Genomic DNA, 18215 nt, shown 5'->3' with positions numbered 1-18215 from the left:
CATTCCACCAACTATTACATCATTGTTTGTCGTTCTATTGCCACTTGAATCATGCGTATCCACATGCTGGCTATCACAAGTAATACCCATACCTTCTTCAAGCTCTTTCACGATGACAACCACCACCATTTTATGGGAATCAGAAGAATATGTAAGCATATCCATTACATTTGTATCACTTATAATGTGCATGTAATTTTTAGGTGATGTTTCATTGATGTGATAATGTAGGTTGTAAGAATGCCCCCTTAGCCACGAGCATAGTGCTCCGATTTGTTCTTTCAGCAAAAATAAATTAACATCACTTCTCTCAAGTTTTAAAGTTCTTTGACTATCACCAACATATTTTAACCTGCTATGTCCCTTTACTACACTCCAATATCCTTCATATTTGAATACAATATATCATATATTGTTGGAATCCATATCTAGCAAAGAAGTTAGTAACCAGAAAAACTTTTTAACTTTATACAACAGCGAGTCTGGACGGGAGGCAGAACGGATTTTTCTATTTCAAAATAGTAGCTTACCTAATCAAAATATTTCTAGCAACGAATACAATATAGCAAAGAATACAATATTTCAGCTTACCTAATCAACGTATATCTAGCAAAGAATACAATATAGTAGCTTACCTAATCAATTTTTTTCTATTTCAAAGGAAGAACATATACGAGTCTAGAAGGGAGGCTTCGGCGGGAATGTACAAGAGGCTAGACGGGAGGCTCCAATGCGTTTTGACAGTAACAACAGTGAGTCTAAACGGGAGGCAGAATGGATTTTTCTGTTTCAAAATAGCAGCTTACCTAATCAAAATTTTTCTAGCAAATAATACAATATAATAGCTTACCTAATCAACACATATCTAGCAAAGAATACAATATAGCAGCTTACTTAATCAAAATTTTTCTTTTTCAGAGGCAGAACATACACGAGTCTAGACGGGAGGCTTCGGCTGGAACGTACAGGAGGCTAGACAGGAGACTCCGATGCGTTTCGATGGTAATAGAGATCCGCTTTGTTCTTCGATGAAATGGAAAAGATGAGCAAATGCTGGAGGAAGATAAGTTTTGTGCCCAAATAAGCTTGCGAACAGAGTTGCCGAACGGAGCTTAAAGGAGAGGAGACAGAGTGGTTTTTTAGAAAGGCAAAAAGCTTTTTAGTGGTATGTGTTTAAATAGGTAAGTTTAGTTGTTAGATAAGTAAATAACATAGTTTTAAGTGTTATGTATGTAAAAAACCCTAAAATCAAAGAAGAGCTCACAAGATTTTACTAAAGTAGGAGTACACAAAAGAAAACCTTTGCATTGAAAAAAGAGAACAAAAACAGAAAAAGCTAAAAAGTTACCAGTTTTTTTGCAAAAAAATAATCCAATTGCATGCAAAGCGATTATTATGGATGTCATGTAACTTGTTAGCATTGCTTCCTCCAATGGAGACAATATGATATATGCATTGTAATGAGAAGAATATTGCCTATTAAAATATGTGACATATGGATGAGTGTTAACCCAAGGCTCTCATGATAAAACTAATCATGATTATTCTATCCTCTAAAACTTGTATGTAGATGGCATTATAATATCTTATATAGTACAATGCAATTGGAGTATGATATAATGCACTTAATACTTGATTATTCTATGGTTAATAATTAGCAAAAACTATGCCTAATAAAATGTCAATCATTGTAGGAAAGTTATGGATTTGCGGAAGATTATTTTTTGTCGAAAATGACGACGGATTTGTGATGAAAATTTTCGACGATTTTTTTTTGCGGCGGAATTTTCCGTCGCAAATCCGCCGCGAGATAAGTAATAATATAAATTAAAAATTGTTATGTTGTATTTCGTCTCCGTGGCCATGTGGAGAATTGAATGGGCTGTTTGCTAGAGAAGAGGATCAGGATCGGATGTCAGGCAGGTCATGTGGCACGGGCAGCCAGTCATGTGGGCTCGAGCAGGCAGTCGGTCAGGCTCAGGTAGCCGATCAGGTTCAAATTTCAATTTTTTTTATTTCCGCCGCAAATATGCAAATTGAATTTTACGACGGATTTTCCACATTTTGCGACGGAATTTTCAGATGCAAATCCGTGACATTTCTATAGTGAATGAAATTATTAATGGTAGACGTCAAAATTGTATATCAAACATACTACGTAGCATTTTAATATGTGCCCATCCACTGCTCCAACAGAAGGCCCTAAGAAATATTATAAACAATAAATAAATATACAACACAAAGTAAATGGATATAAAAAAAAATCATGTTACATAAAATTACTTTTTGCAACTTACCAATATTCAATGCCATAGAATAATGAATAAGCATTTCTTGAGATTGCCTATCGGGATAATAATTTCACATAAAATTATGTTAAAATGAGCAAACAAAAATTATTTTATGGAATAGCCATAATGAGCATACTATGAAGTGTCAGCCTAAATAATGAAACAATAAACCACGCTAATATATAGAAGCTCGTTTGAAAAGCTGCAAAGTTTTTCTCGCATATGGTGATCTTCTGTACAATTATTATAGATAGCCTTACATTTTATATGTTGATTAAAATCTCAATAAATAAGCTCAATATTATTGCAGCCATTTTTTTCTTTTTTTAATCAAAAGGGATAAAATTCCATTAAAAAAAGAAGGATACAAGTAAGACCAAAAAAGACCAAAGCAAAAATTACAGTGCTACAAACATTAAAAAAAAAAAGGCAACAAACAATGAAGAAGGCAAAAGCTAGCCAAGCTCAATCATTGTCAGGAACCACCCAGAAGCTAGTTAAGGACCATCCAAAAAAGGAAGCAAACAAAATACCACACAGATGAAGACGGAAAATGGACGAACATAATTTCGCATCTCACTCAAATGCCACCAATCAGAAGAAGAGGAAGCACCACCAATGGTTGCCATCAAGCCACAACAGTCCAGAGAATTCAAATCATTCTCATTAGTTTCCTCCCCACCAACTGAAGAGTTGCCATCATCTAATCAATCACCAAGCATCACCTCATGATCACTTTATAATAAGAAGATACATCAATTAACCAAATGTTCAATTTATATATTAATAATCATTTTCTTGATTTGAATTTATGTTGACTTTCTTATAATCATAAAAATTCATCATCTTTATTAATTACTTATTTATATAATTACAATTATATAAATAAGTAATCAAAGCACCCAACCAACAGATCAAAAAGAGCTGCGTTACATCATTATTTTAAGTAAAACTAAATTATATGAATATATAAACATGAACACTCATAAAATGTAGATCCCCATATATAAATGTTACATCATATGTCTGATGTCTTTGTTCAGAAAAAGAATAGAAGGGTCATCTCAAGGAGTTAGATAAAGAAACAATACAAGTTGTCACTTCCCACCAATTGAGAATGTTAATACTGTTAATACGAACATTCAGAAGATGTTAAATTAAGCATTTTTTTTATTTTTACTAATTCGACAACCTATCACTTGAAAGCTCAGTTTCAAGCTATAATAGAGACTGCAGAGCCACTTATAATTAAGAAAGCACATATACAACGTGAAGGTGGCTACAAGCTCAAGCCAAGGTGGGTTCTAACCAGGGGCGGAGCCAGGATTTTTTTCTTGTGGGGGCACAAATCATTGAAGTAAAAAAAATCCTCAACCTTTTTCATCCGGGCTTGGGACCGGCATAGGCGGTTTTAAATTTTTTTTTAAAGCAAAAAAAAAAAACTTACAATTGAGAACAGAAAATCTTGAGATTCTTCTTATCTATCATCTATAATTTCTTCCTGCCTAGTCTTCATTTTTTGAAATCGTTGTACAATCAAGTCGTTGTCAACATTATTAAATATATCCTTTTCAATATAAGTAAGTAAACAATCATTCATCCAAGAGTCTCCCATACGATTGCGTAAACGATTCTTTATAATGTTCATTGCAGAAAATGCCCGTTCAACTGTTGCGGTAGCAATTGGCAATATTAAAGCAAGTTTTATAAGTAAGAACACCAAAGGAAAAATATCATTCTTTCTGGTCTCCACCATTTTCTGAGCAAGTTCTCCAAGTCCTTTTAAATTCATAAATGCATCATTCGATCTCACATCAATAATAAAACTTTCAATTTGATTGTCTAATATGATGAGATCCATTTCTGAAAAATCTAACGGATAAAATTTTGCAAGACGAATCAATCGTTCTTTATCAAATGCTGAAAATGACTGATATGGATTTAAACATGCCACACACATAAGTAATTCTGTGTTAATTTCATCAAACCTGTTGTTGAGTTCTTGAAGTTGCATATCTATAACAGTGTAAAATAATTCGATTTGATAATGATGTTTATTTGTTATACTTTCCGTACGACGCCTTGATCTTCCTTGCATCACAAATGTGTCAATCATGTTTGGAACATTTATGTTATTCTTCTCACAAAATAATCCAACTTCTTTAAACAAATTATCCCAACCATCATTTCTCATATTTTGAAGTCTTTGTTTGGAAACTTTAACCAAAGTCATAGCATTTATAATATCTTGATCCTTTCTTTGCAGTACTTGAGATAACTCATTTGTAACTCCTAATATGAGCTTCATCATATGCAAATTGAAAATAAATTCAAAAGTTTGCATAGATTCAAGTAAAGAATACGCTTCGCCTCTTTGTTCACTACTAGATCCCTCATGTATCAATATCTCAAGAACCTCCAATATAGACCCAAACAGTAGAATTAAGATGATAAGTGAATTATAATGAGAACCCCAACGAGTGTCTCCTGGTCTTTGAACTGCAATTTCTTGATTTAAACCGCGACCTGTTGTAGCTCCTCCACTTTCTAGTTGCTCAATTATTTTGTCATAATGTTTTCCTCTTAGCATATCTCTTCTTTTGCATGAACTACCAATAATATTTAACAGGCTTGTTACAATATTAAAGAAAGAAGCAACTTGAACATGATTTTTTGCGACTGCAACTAATGCTAACTGGAGTTGGTGTGCAAAGCAATGGACATAATAAGCTGAACAATTTTCTTTCATGATCAAAGTCTTCAATCCATTAAACTCACCCCGCATATTGCTTGCTCCATCATACCCTTGTCCTCGAAGTTGAGCCACACTCAAACCATACTTTGCAAATAAAGCTTCAATGGCCAATTTTAGTGTTGGAGCTGTTGTATCGCCTACATGAACAATCCAAATAAAATGCTCAATGATACATCCTCGCAAATCAACATAACGTAAAGCAACGACAACTTGTTCTTTGACTGATATATCTCGTGCTTCATCTAGTAAAATTGAGAATACATCATTTTTCAATTCATTGATTATGACATTAGAGACCTCAATTGCAGAAGCTTCTGTTATTTCTTTCTGGATTTCAGGAGAAATTAATTTATTATTTCCAGGAGCATTATCCAAAACAACTTTACTTATATCTTCATTGTGTTTAGCAAGAAAGCTCAGAAGTTCAAGAAAATTTCCTTTATTCTCAGAATCCTCTGATTCATCATGCCCACGGAATGCTAACCCCTGCTGTAAAAGGAAACGTACACAATCAACACTTGCATTTAATCGTGTACGATAATCTTTGCGATTCTGTTCTGTAGGTCTTTCAAAAGCAAATCTTATATCACTATTTTCATTCATTAAATCTTCACATTTTCGCCTAGCAATGTTATGTGAACTGTTCTTATTACCAACATGAATCTGCAATCGTTCTTTTTTTTTCCAATTTTTAAAACCCTTTGAATCAAAACTGTCACCATTTGATTGTTCTCCAAGTTGAGGTCCATACAAATAACAAAACAAACAGAACGCTGCATCCTTAGTTATACAGTACTCTAACCAAGCTTTGTGATCATCATACCATGCAGGATTAAATCGACGAATTTTATCACCGAATTGTGTACGTGGAAAATCATGATCACGCGGTTGGAACGGTCCTTTCAACAAGTAATGTCTCCTAACACAATCCCTTTCATTAGGATGATAATCAAATATTTTTTTTCTCAATCCAGGATCGGCAGGAATATCTGCAAAATTTATTTCTACACGGCATTGTTTGAATTGTGTATTTGTTTCTTCACATAACTTTTTCTGATCATCTCCTTCTACTTTTTTCTTGAAATATCTCTCCATGCTAAATTAAACAAAAGTAATTTTAAAGTCTAAAAGAGATGTAACACTAAACAAATATTCTACTGTTTAATTTGAAAAAATAAGCATGGTGATTAATTTAAATTAGGAATAGATGTAGAGTATAAAAATATAGAGTATAAAAAAATAGTTAAAAAAATGTAGAGTATAAAAATAAATTTAAAAGAAATAAACTATTCGAACAGAATGATGCATTCTTTAGAATGCACCAAATCATTTAGCGAATCCACCCCAGTTAGCCGAACTAAATTCTAAAAATGCTATAACAATGAGCCAAATAACTTGATGCATTCAATGGAATGCACCAAACAAAATATCACAATCATTTAAATGTGTCAAACTATTTGGCTTATTCTAAATACACCAAATAATTTGGTACATTCAATGAAATGCATCATTCTGTTTGATTAATTTACTTATTTAAAAAAAAAAATTAATATTGTGCTTCTATTTCTATTTTAAAGTAAACATCATATTCCTTCTTAAAATTAGGGGAGTCAATTCGAGTTGACATGTGGGGTTCAGGTCAAACTCGAAACTGACCTGAAGCTAAACGGGTTGGGTCGACCCGTTTAACTATAAAGGTCCACTTTCTGCACCTGGACCCGACCCGCCAACCAGTCTTTTTTTTTTTTTTTTGTAAATTTTTTTAAATTAAAAAAGGGAAATTGCATAAATTCTAAATTTCAAATGATGCTTGTGTTACTTATTTTATGAAATTCATGATAATTAAACTTATTTTCAACCATATAAATAGAAGTGATTGTGTTATTTTGAAGAATAAGCTGACCAATATCATGACATTGCTTCTTACAGTTCTGAATGCGACGTCGCAGATTACCTGTACCATTTTTATTATCGCATAGGTAAGTTGCCCCACATTTCTTCCATTTGCAATGTTGTTTGTCATCATTGGCAAGTGACAACATTTCATAATGTCCCGAGACAATAGAGGTCAATCTCCTCTCTTTTTTGTTCATTTCTTCATTTCTAATTGTATTATCACTAATTTCACCCACATCCAAATTGTTATACTCATCACTATCACATTCCACATCATTATCAATAGGCTCTTGCTCATTATGCTCGATAGGATTACTGTCAACAACTGATGTCACCTAATCTCCCGAGTCCCGACCCGCAGACAACAGACCAATATATTACATGTTAAGACTCAAGAACATGGTAAACAACAAGAGTGCAACGGTGCATGACACAAATACAACAAATAATGAAACTCGTTTATTGTTTCAACATCTAAAACAACAAAAATAAAAAACCCTAATCTACAAATGCATTTCAACTTTACTTTAAAATCCCAAAATCCATATGGCTAAAGTGTGATAAAAAGGAAGAGCATATCAGAAATCGAAACTAAGCAAAATCGAAGGTCTGAAATCGAAACCAAAGTTAGTCATGAGTTTATTGATTACAGACCGTGGCCGACTAGTGTAGGGTAATGCGGGGAAGCCTAACTGCTGGTGCTGGAGAGTTGAGTTGTGGAGGAAATCCAAATTCCAAATGGTGCGAGGCTGCGAGTTGAGGAAGCGAGAAACCTAAAACTCTGCCTCAAAAATCCATAAAACTATAGCCCTTGTAAAATGCCATTGAATGAGTCGCGTAAAGTCCGAAAAGACTTATTAAAGCCTCTTAACGTGGGTCGATTTTGGGTCACCATCGGGTTCACGGGTTAGCCTAAATCTAACCAGAATTCTATATGGGTCCAGAATTTAGATCTGAACCGACCCATTTATTTAATATGTTGACCTCAACAAAAAATTTTTGAGTTGAATTCGGATTAAATTTTCGGGTCGAGTCAGTTATCATCCACACCCCTACTTATATATATATATATATACCACACTGCAGGCCAAGTTCTTTCGTCGCCGTAGGGTCACTCACCTTGAAAGTTCGGATTTCTTTACGATGGGGTTTTCACTTCTTAAGCAGTACTCAGACTCTTCCACTTTCAATTTGGAAACATAGCAGCTGCGTTTGTCATTCTTACCCGCAAAGCTTCCAGTTCCTGCTAGGAGATTCCCAAGAATGGGTAGCAGGTACGTAGCTAGCGCAGCCGCCGGCGAGACGCCGGCGAAGGCACTCCGGCGTCTCCTTGAGTCACCTGGGATTCATCAAGGTCCCGTCTGCCATGACGCTCTCAGCGCTAAGCTCATAGAACGGGCCGGCTTCCCGTTGGCCTTCATGGGCGGTAGGTGTTTGTTCCGTGGCCTCACAGGCGCTTCTTCTATACCTTTGTTCTAAGACAGGGTATAGAGTCGAATTCGATTATCAAAATGTTACCTTGATGCAAGGGTATCAGTTTACTTTTGATTGGTTTTCATTTCTTTCTGATATGTCAAAAAACTGGCTATTGTAATATCCTGAAATAGCAAATGAAATGGCTTTGTAAATTGGCAGTAGTGATCAACTACATGCAAATTGATCGAGGGGGTGTATCTCTGATGTGATTGATTTTTGGTCCTCGATGAAGTTGCCCTTCTTATTTGCGTATGGTTTTTTCCTTTTTTTGTTTTTTTGCTGTAATGCGAGAATTGCATAGCTAGTTTTATTAAAGGAAAAAAATCGGTTGTCCTGTCCAGAATAGCAAGTATTAAACTAATCTACCTGTAACCATAAGCAGTCGACTTGGAATTTACCTTTGTATTCTTGTTCTATAGCATAAGTGGAGTTTGCATAATCACTTCTTTGGTGATGTTTGTACTTAGAAAAATATCTGGTTATTTTCAGGATTTGCGGTTTCAGCTGCGCGGTTAGGTTTGCCAGATGTGGGGCTTATTTCCTATGGAGAAGTGCTTGATCAAGGATATCAGATCACACAAGCTGTATCGATCCCTGTGGTTGGAGATGGAGACAATGGGTATGGGAATCATATGAATATCAAGAGAACTGTGAAAGGCTTCATTAGAGCAGGATTTGCAGGGATCCTTCTTGAAGACCAGGTAACTGCTTAAATTAGTTAACTGAAAACTAACATCGTTAGACTTGCTTTGCAGATGAAAAAAAAAAGTGCGGACCAAATGGGGATTATATATATTGATTTTTTTTTTTATGCAAGAAACGAATTATATGATAATATCATGGGGCTAGGTTGCTTGACCAAGGCTTATCAGGTGCATTAACTTTATTGAGAATTAATTTTTCAATTTGGTTCTCGAGAATTAATTTTTTATGCAAGAAACGAATTATATGGTAAATGGCATAACTGCTTAAATTCCATGAATTCTCCCCATGCATACCAATTGAGTACACCAAGTGTTTACTCTATGGAAGTCTATTTTGCACTACTTCTGGATTTAACACAATTCTATATGATTGAAAGGTAAGGATGATGGGCTATAAACATTGTGTAAAATTCAGTGTTTGTGTTAATTAAGTTTTGATGTAATGGTAATTATACATTTATGGTTCTAACTGTAGCAAAAACAAATTTCTTTGTTGACTTGTTTCATGCGCCTTAGAAATAACGTATTGCCCATTAAGGCCATTTTGGCATCATCTAAGGCAGCCAAGAAGATTCGGATAGTGAGCATTATGCATTTCAATAACATCTAATAGGAGTTATTATTATGATAACAAAAAAAAAATCTAAGTTTGCACAGTTAATTTTTTCCTTTATTATGAACTTTATTACTAGAGGGTGGGATTGGAACAGCTGTTATTTTTATCTCCATTGTGATGCGGAGATCACAGGTTCAATTCATGAAAATAAGCTATCTGCAAATGTAGCACAAGGCTGTGCTATTTTAAGATTTTTCTGTATGCAGGTTAAATTTCAAAATAGTCTCATGATTATTTGTGTATGATCATTTTAGTCCCAGAGTATAATATTGCTCTAATTTAGTCTCTCGACCATACAAAATTGATCTAAAATGATCAAATTGGGATTAAATTGAGATCAATTTTTAAAAAATTGAGGAACTAAATTGAGATCAATTTTATATCACAATTACAACATATGATCATTTTGGATTAATCTTGTATAATCGTGGGATTAAATTGGGGTATCATGATACTTTGGGGCTAAAATGGCCACACACAAATAGTTTGGGGTCTATTTTGAGATTTGTATGTATGCCCTTATATTGCCAACCTTTACTACTATATGTTTAAAGAATATTATTAGAATAGTATTTGAGCAATTGGTATGGCATTTGTATTTCAAAAAATTGTACTTCTATAATGGTTGAGGTTATCATCAAAATTCAAGGAGCATGTATTTTTCTCGGATAATTATCTAATATACATTATGAAATTTAGGTGAATAAAAATAAAGACGCATCTGAGTGGATTGAAAAGTATCAGATATATGAATATAATATTAATAGTTACTAAAGATCTAAAGTAGCTTAAAAAATAATAATCATGCATAAAAAATCGTTAGAAATAATGCAAGTATTGCTACAATACTTTAACAGCAATCGTCTCTAGTAACTCACTTTGGAAATATGTTTCTTATTTTAGTTTCAATGCTATGATTTTGCTCACCCAAACATGTTCTGTTCTACCAATCCAGCGCCCATTGTTCCTGTTTAAGCTTGTTGATGAATTATTAAATGTTGTGACTAATGAAAACACCTCTCAAGATCTTTTGTGAATATCTTGATTCAATACCATCATCTTGAAAATATAAGATAAATTACTACAACCAACCATTTTTCTATTAAGGGAAAGATATTTGATGCTAAACAAGCCACAAGTAATGCACTTCTTTTGGTAAAATATTGATATTTTTATTGTTTTCAAGTTGTCACCAAAAGCTTGTGGACATACACGTGGAAGGAAAGTGGCTTCGAGGGAAGAGGCAGTAATGAGAATAAGAGCAGCAATTGATGCTCGGAATGAAAGTGGATCTGATTTGGTCATCATCGCACGTACTGATTCCCGCCAAGCTGTATCGTTAGAGGAAGCATTGTGGAGGTCGAGAGCCTTTGGTGATGCTGGAGCAGATATCCTTTTCATTGACGCACTTGCTTCTAGAGAAGAAATGAAGTCTTTCTGCCAGATATCACCTTCGATCCCAAAATTGGTATGTTGATCACTCTTTCAGGGGCCTAGTTTTCTGTCAAAATGGAGTTAAATTGAAGGTATTAACCATGCATGTGATGTACAACTCGAATTCAATTGTTGATGAATAATAATTCCCTTTCTCTCTCTCTCCCCCCCTCTATATATATATATATATAGGGTGAATGATAGTGCTAGAACTTTAAGTTTTTCATTCTGGATAATAAATTACTCGATTAAGGCAGCTTTATGAAGGATCTACCTAAGTTTTTAGACCTACGTCTCCAGATACAAATAGCAGTAAATAGAAAGGAAAATCCTCGACTCTTCTGGGATCTTCCGGGATAGCATTCATATGTTTGACTGCAAAATATTTGGGATAAGGCTAAATGATGAAGACGGTATTTTTGGGTTATATAATTTGCTATGTACTACTGAGCATGAAAACTTCTAACTCTTGAGTTAATTCAGAGTGTACCTATACCAAGGTTATCATAAAATTTCAGCACTCATAATACCAAACATGTGAGCTGGAAAGTATAGTTTCATTGATAGACAACGAAAAGCTTTTACATGGAAGAATTTCCCAGCTTACATCCAGAAGTGGGAAGTTCCAGCGCGAATGAAACAAAACCTTAAATTGGCATGAAGCTGCAGAACATTGAATGAGCATGCAACTGTGATATGAGAGAACCAACCAATGGGAGAGGAAATGGGATTGATATAAACAACTGCATATTAGTAATATAGAAACTGTAAATGATATAAAAGCAACTGTTATTGTAGCGGTGGGCAATTGTTAGGATTGGACTATTTTGGCATGGCTTGGGTTGGGCCTTGGGACCCAAATTTTCAATCAGATACTTTATTATTTTTTATCATGCTTTACATTTGGAAACATGGGTAAAACGGTTAGTGTTGGCCAGAACTAGGAAATCATGTTCATGCCATTTTCATTTTGGCCATTGATAGTCATGCCATTTTCATGATATCATATTGAAATTGGGTCTTTTTTCTCATGATGATTTTGATGTGAAGGGTTTGCAGAGAGCATAAATAAAGATATCTTAAGTTAATTGATTTTAGATCCAGTGTTGTACAATAAGAAAGTTTTGAAATTGAAGTTAATGATACGAGTAATGTGTGGTAAAATGATTTAGATTGAGTGAGAATGATTCCACTGAAGAGATTCATAGAGGAAACCAGACACAACATTGTAGAAATTCAATCGATTCATGTATTTACGACAAAGAGCGGAAGAGGAATCAATAAATGGATAGATAGAATCAATTTGAAAGGCATAAAAAGGAAAATGGAAAGTTTAATGTCACGACCTGGCCTGGATGCTTGAATTAATGAGGTGGGAACAAAAAGGACGGACGGTTGTAACATTGCATTTAATTTTTAAAAAATCAACTGCAAAATTGCTATACACTGAAGAGCCACTATCACAAATTTTCTATCAATTTTACTCATCAAATCTTTTATATACTTAACATTACCTGTTTGCATTTGTATGTTGTCTTCTGTAGATGTATTACTCCCTTTCAGTCATTTCTAATTCTTTAGAGACTTATCTGAAAATATTAGTTGGATAGGTTGAGTTTACACAGTGAGTAATCTTTCTATATGTATAGCAATTAAACATGTACAAATAAAATGCATATTCTTTTTTTCTCATTTCATATACAATATTAAAACTTACATAAACAATCATACAACATTTAGTATATGCATCTTCTTTTTTCATTTTATTAATTCATTCATTTATACATTTCATTTGCATTTCATATACAATGCATTTCATAAAATTTAGCATTTATTCCTTTTCCAATTCATGTTGTACAGGAGCACCACCTAAATGTACTAATAAAGATTAAACCATTTTCATTTTCATTTAATGTGCACGGGTACATTGCTTCCCCAGCCAGTACCATTTGGGGGTGACTCTTGTATTTTGCATGCATATTTTATTCTCATTTATTCATTTATGCTTTTAATTATAATTTATAATTTATATCATTTTCTTTTCTCATTCTTTACTTGTATTATATATATATATATATATATATATACAACTTCATGTTTTATGTTCTTTACATGTGTCTTAAATCAATATATATATCTCTTTCACATATTTTTCACATATTCTTATATCCTTACATATTTTCCCATGATAATCTATGCATATTTTACCATCATATATTCATAATTGCTTCAAAATAAGCAAAACAATTATATAAAATATTTCTTTCAAAATGAAAATAGAAATACAATAATGAAATTATAAACAAATGTAATTACCCACTTTGAATATTTCTGAGCTTTGATTCCTTCAAAACCTCAAGCTTTGCTATGGATTTTTCAACACTCGTTTTAATTCAATTATGAAGATCTTCCATTGTTCAAATAATATTAATAAGATCTTAATTAATATAAAACTTCTTGAAGTAGTCAAATAGATTTTCAAAGCAACATCAAGGATTCCTATTCTTCTTACGATAATCTAATTTACTCCAAACATTTCCAAAGAGTATTTTTCTTTAATTGTACATCATTAATCATAACATAAAATAGTTATCATTCATCACAAGATTTTTTATTTGAAAAACAATTATCTCATCAAAAATTTCCTTCCTTGCTTGCAAAACCCCTTCCTTCACTGTCAAACCAAAGCTTACTATAATTGGATTCTTCCTACAATTCTTCAATTAGAAAATGAGAATATAAATTCTTTATCTAAATCGAACTTAATTAATGGTTCACTTACTCTTTATTCCACTATCAGAGAATAAAAGAAACTTCAGAAGAAAAATTCTCAAATTCTTTCTTCTTTCTTTTCAAATTTCTTCCTTCCATTTTCAATCTCTTCTTTTGCCTCTAATTAAACATCCCTCATCGTTAGAAGAGATAATATGAAAGGATTTACATAGAAAATGGGAAAAAAATCAACGAACCTTCTTTCTTCTCAGCCGTTCCTCACAACGGAACTCTCTCTTTCTCGCATTTTTCTTTCTCCAGGAACGAATGGAATGCTATTTCTCACGTAAGTATTGGTTAATTTACTTCTACGAATGTGATCCTTCGCTCAAAACCGTGAATCGAGACATCTAGATTCGTCCACGCAAGCGTTTGGCCTGCTCCAGGTTGCGTGCTGCTCTCAGTTCGCACGGTTTTCCCTTCTTCTATTGGATAGAAACCGGTTCAATTGAATCGGTTGAACCGGTTCTCACATTAAAGTTAACTTGTTTTGGAATTTCTGACAAAAAGATTTCATTATTAACATCAATTACTAAATTGAAATGAATGGAGAAAAGAAATTCATAGAGCAAACCTAATGTGGGTCTCCGAAAGGATACTGCTAGCGAGGGTAGGATGCAAAAAGTATAATCGCACTATCCCGTAGGACAAAACGGTCATAGGCCTTTATAATCTATGCAAGCAAACCATTAGAAGAGTAGATAGAATTATACATATGATTATCTATGAAAAATAACGGTTTTTGCCTATACAGCTCGATGGATAATGATATATATATAATTTGATAGTCACAAGATTTCCCTCATTCGATACATCAACTCGAGTAGGATTTATTTGATGTGGGTGTCGGTTTTCCACTGGTGCAGATTATCTTAGTTGGAGAAAAAAAGTTTTATCTCCAGCAAAGTTGTCCATTTCCATAGGCATGACAAGCAAAGATAAAAATCCATTGTATACCATTTTCCTCTTCTCAAGGTCACTATTACTCCAATCAATTTTCAAATTATTATGCAATTAATTTATTTTTTTTATATAGAAGATAAACACTGTTACAAACTCGATTTTTGTAAAATTGCTATAGTGATTATTGTATTCTCATTATTATTGTTTGTTTAATCAATCAACAGTTAACATGGGGGGACAGCATGAAACTTGTCCTCTTATTTTTTATATCATTAGAGCTGTTTGTTCTCTATTGTTTGCTTGGGAGGTTCTTTCGATGTAAATGACTATGTGCTGTATTCTTTACTTCAAATATTCTTTTGTTTTGCATTTTAGGCCAACATGCTTGAGGGTGGAGGAAAAACACCAATATTGAGCCCAGCCGAACTCCAGGAGATAGGATATAAGCTTGTGGTGTATCCGCTTTCCCTGATTGGGGTATCTATCCGAGCCATGGAGGTGTGTCCTTTTACATCTAAGTTTAAGTGTTGTGTATGCTGATTTGATTTAAAAAAATTTAAATCAATATCAAATACTTAAGTTGTGGTTTTGCTGTTTTTCTTCGTCTTTTTAAATAATAAACTTCAAATATAAATGTATATATATATAGATATCCTATAGTACTGTATTTTCTAGTTAATTTATAGTTATGGATTTCGTTCCTCTTCTTCCTCTAAAATAGTTTGTAGAATTTCCTGAAGCAGTTTCAGATTCCTGAGCAATTAAACTTGCTACAAAATATGATACATTATATAATCATAAAAAATGACTTTAAAAAATATGTTTTATCAACAACTTAATTTATTTATTTGAAAATAAATTAAAATTTCAAGTGATCTCAAAATGAACCTAAGCAATACCTGTAGTAATTGTAAACGTGTGGCGGAATATCATCACTCCAAAAAAATTAGCACATTTACCATTGTGGAGGTCAATCCCCTCAGTTGCTGAATGAGACAAACGCATTCTTCAGCCTCGGATGAAGATGTTTTAGTACTTCTTTGTAATAGCTGCCTCTGAATGGAGGTGAATCTAGAATTTTCGAGTTAATACTAATTTGTTTTGGTTTTATAACTTGTGGCAGAGAATTATTAGTATGTCTAGACAAACCTCATAGCGGAGTTTTACAAGGGCTTGCTACAGTCATACTTGAACACATGTAGAACAAATGAAAACAAAAAGTTAAAGTTTTTTCATGAGTATAAATTGCGTCATATTGTCACAAATTTTGGGTAGGCAATATTAGGACTAATTTTCTAATATCACACAACTACAATTTGGTCCTTCAAAAACGTTTTAAGTATTAGAAAAGATTTTGGAGGGGAAACCAAATGATGGAATTTTACAAGTAGTGAACTGAGTGTTAAATTTTGCGATCTATTTGTTATTATCTTATAAACTTAAATTAGAGCAACTATTTTTTATATGGCTACAAGTTGCTGGTCAGGCTGATAATTATTTTGAAATTTGGAACATATCTGATGTGATACAATTCATGCGAAAATGACTTGCTTAAGAAAGTTTGCACTTGTAAAAGCTAGCCTATAAATAGGCCTCATGAAAAGAAAAATAACAAAGACTAAAATGCCCTTCGGGCTACAACACTACACGACCACCCATAAGGGTATAAATGGAAAAACAACAATATAAAATAAACTAGTACAAAAACATATAAATAAATAACTAAAAAAAAAATCGTAGTCGTTGATCTCCGATGTCCTCATCAATATTTGATAATCATTTTGAATTTAATTAATGTAAAATCAAAATCAAATTCCTTTGACTTGTCAATTCTCAACAGCGTCTACTAATATCAACATGATTGGTCGTACAAACTTCAAATATATTGAAAGAGCCATTAAATCATAAATAATTCTTTTTAGATAAAAAATATAACAAATTTGAGATAAATATCTTTATCTTGTATTTCCATGTCTTTGATAAATAGATTCTCTTAGTCCACTCATTTAGTTTTTAATAACTTATCCTTAAAGTATTATTTGCCATAATTATGAGTTATCATCACTCAATGGATATATCATATTTCTAAATTACAGGAACATAACGAAGATTCAGAAACCAATTTATATGCTAGTTAAAATAAATCATCATAAATCATTCGGAAATTCATTATATTCAATTATAACTATGCAAGAGTTTTAAACTTTTTCTTTGTATATATAATCATACCAAATTTTATCTTTTTCATCTTTTATATAATACAACCATTATAGAAGTCATCTAAATTGTACATTTAAGGTACATCCTTTTCCAAGACCTTTTCAAATTTACGCACACAGATATATTGCATCTCAATCAGTACTATAAGGAAGTATGCTGCATTAATCAACATGGACATGCAATTGTTTTTACATAAATAATTTCATTTGCTTTCTTTCCATCATTCCATATCTTTATATGATGAGTCTTATATGATATTTGATAAATAATTGAATAAATTCATGTCTTGTATTTCAACACGACCAATCATCTATAACAAAGATAAATTATAAATAAATTTATAATAGGAATTAGCTGAGTAAGTATCAATAATAATTGATACATTATATTTAGGAAAAACAAAATCATTTCTATTCAGAAAAATGAAAACTTAACTCAAGTTCAGAAATTGTATATTTTTTCACTCATACACCACCTTGTTTGTTTTAATACCTATAACAGCATGCGATCTTACTATAATTTTTTAAATTTAAATGCATACCTCAAATAGTCCTCGCTTTATATATATTCTATAAAATTAATCCTAATTTTTCTTAAATAATTTTAATCAAATAAAATATATCATTGAGCATATTAACTTTCTTGTTTAAATATGACAAAATTCTTTTATTATTTTAAATATCCATAATGTTTTATGTATTATCTACATTTCTATCTATTGTCTTCTAAAAACCAAATGAATCTATAGAACATTTTGAAAATTTTAATTTAAAATCTAAAATTTACTCTTTATCATAAGTCCACACAAGAGCTACCAGATCTAGAAATTATAATGTAGTTATGTGAATTAAAAGATCTCGTCAATGATAAATTCATCAAGAAAAGATAAAAATATTGTGGGCTCCGAAAATTCGGCCTCGGCCTCCGCTCGCTTTTTTTTTTTCGGCGAGAGAGTTTTAACGAACTAAGTTCCGAGGTAAATTTTGGAAGGCAGATGGGTTTGTAGATAAGACACTACCCAGAGATTTCGCCCTCATTTTGTGAGGACTTTATGATCTGAGTTCTGGTTCCCTATAGGCGCAAGCCCCTATAGTTAATTACCCCTCCCGATCACGAGAGAGAACTTTCGATTAAGGCTAGTCATCAAT

At 32.8% G+C, this 18215-nt stretch overlaps 2 protein-coding genes across 2 annotated transcripts in view; one reads left to right on the top strand and one right to left on the bottom strand.

Moving 5' to 3' along the window:
* Window positions 1-3768: 3768 nt before the first annotated feature.
* LOC110093508 (zinc finger MYM-type protein 1-like) lies at window positions 3769-6159 on the bottom strand. The gene has a single exon (XM_020818416.2). It carries the CDS (start codon window positions 6139-6141, stop codon window positions 3769-3771), a length of 2373 nt encoding a protein of 790 aa, XP_020674075.2. The 5' UTR covers window positions 6142-6159.
* Window positions 6160-8028: 1869 nt separating this feature from the next.
* LOC110093550 (2,3-dimethylmalate lyase) overlaps window positions 8029-18215 on the top strand; it is a 13392-nt gene continuing 3205 nt past the window's right edge. Inside the window, exons 1-4 of the mRNA XM_020818471.2 lie at window positions 8029-8368; window positions 8908-9119; window positions 10925-11206; window positions 15223-15345. Coding sequence (XP_020674130.1) covers window positions 8206-8368; window positions 8908-9119; window positions 10925-11206; window positions 15223-15345 — 780 coding nt within the window. The 5' untranslated portion in view covers window positions 8029-8205. The remainder of the gene's footprint in view (window positions 8369-8907; window positions 9120-10924; window positions 11207-15222; window positions 15346-18215) is intronic.

The sequence above is a fragment of the Dendrobium catenatum genome, unplaced genomic scaffold (genome assembly GCF_001605985.2).
Source record: "Dendrobium catenatum unplaced genomic scaffold, ASM160598v2 fragScaff_scaffold_333, whole genome shotgun sequence".
Taxonomy (NCBI): domain Eukaryota; kingdom Viridiplantae; phylum Streptophyta; class Magnoliopsida; order Asparagales; family Orchidaceae; genus Dendrobium; species Dendrobium catenatum.
Note: the sequence above shows the minus strand (reverse complement) of the source record. Positions and strands in the feature narration are given on the sequence as shown.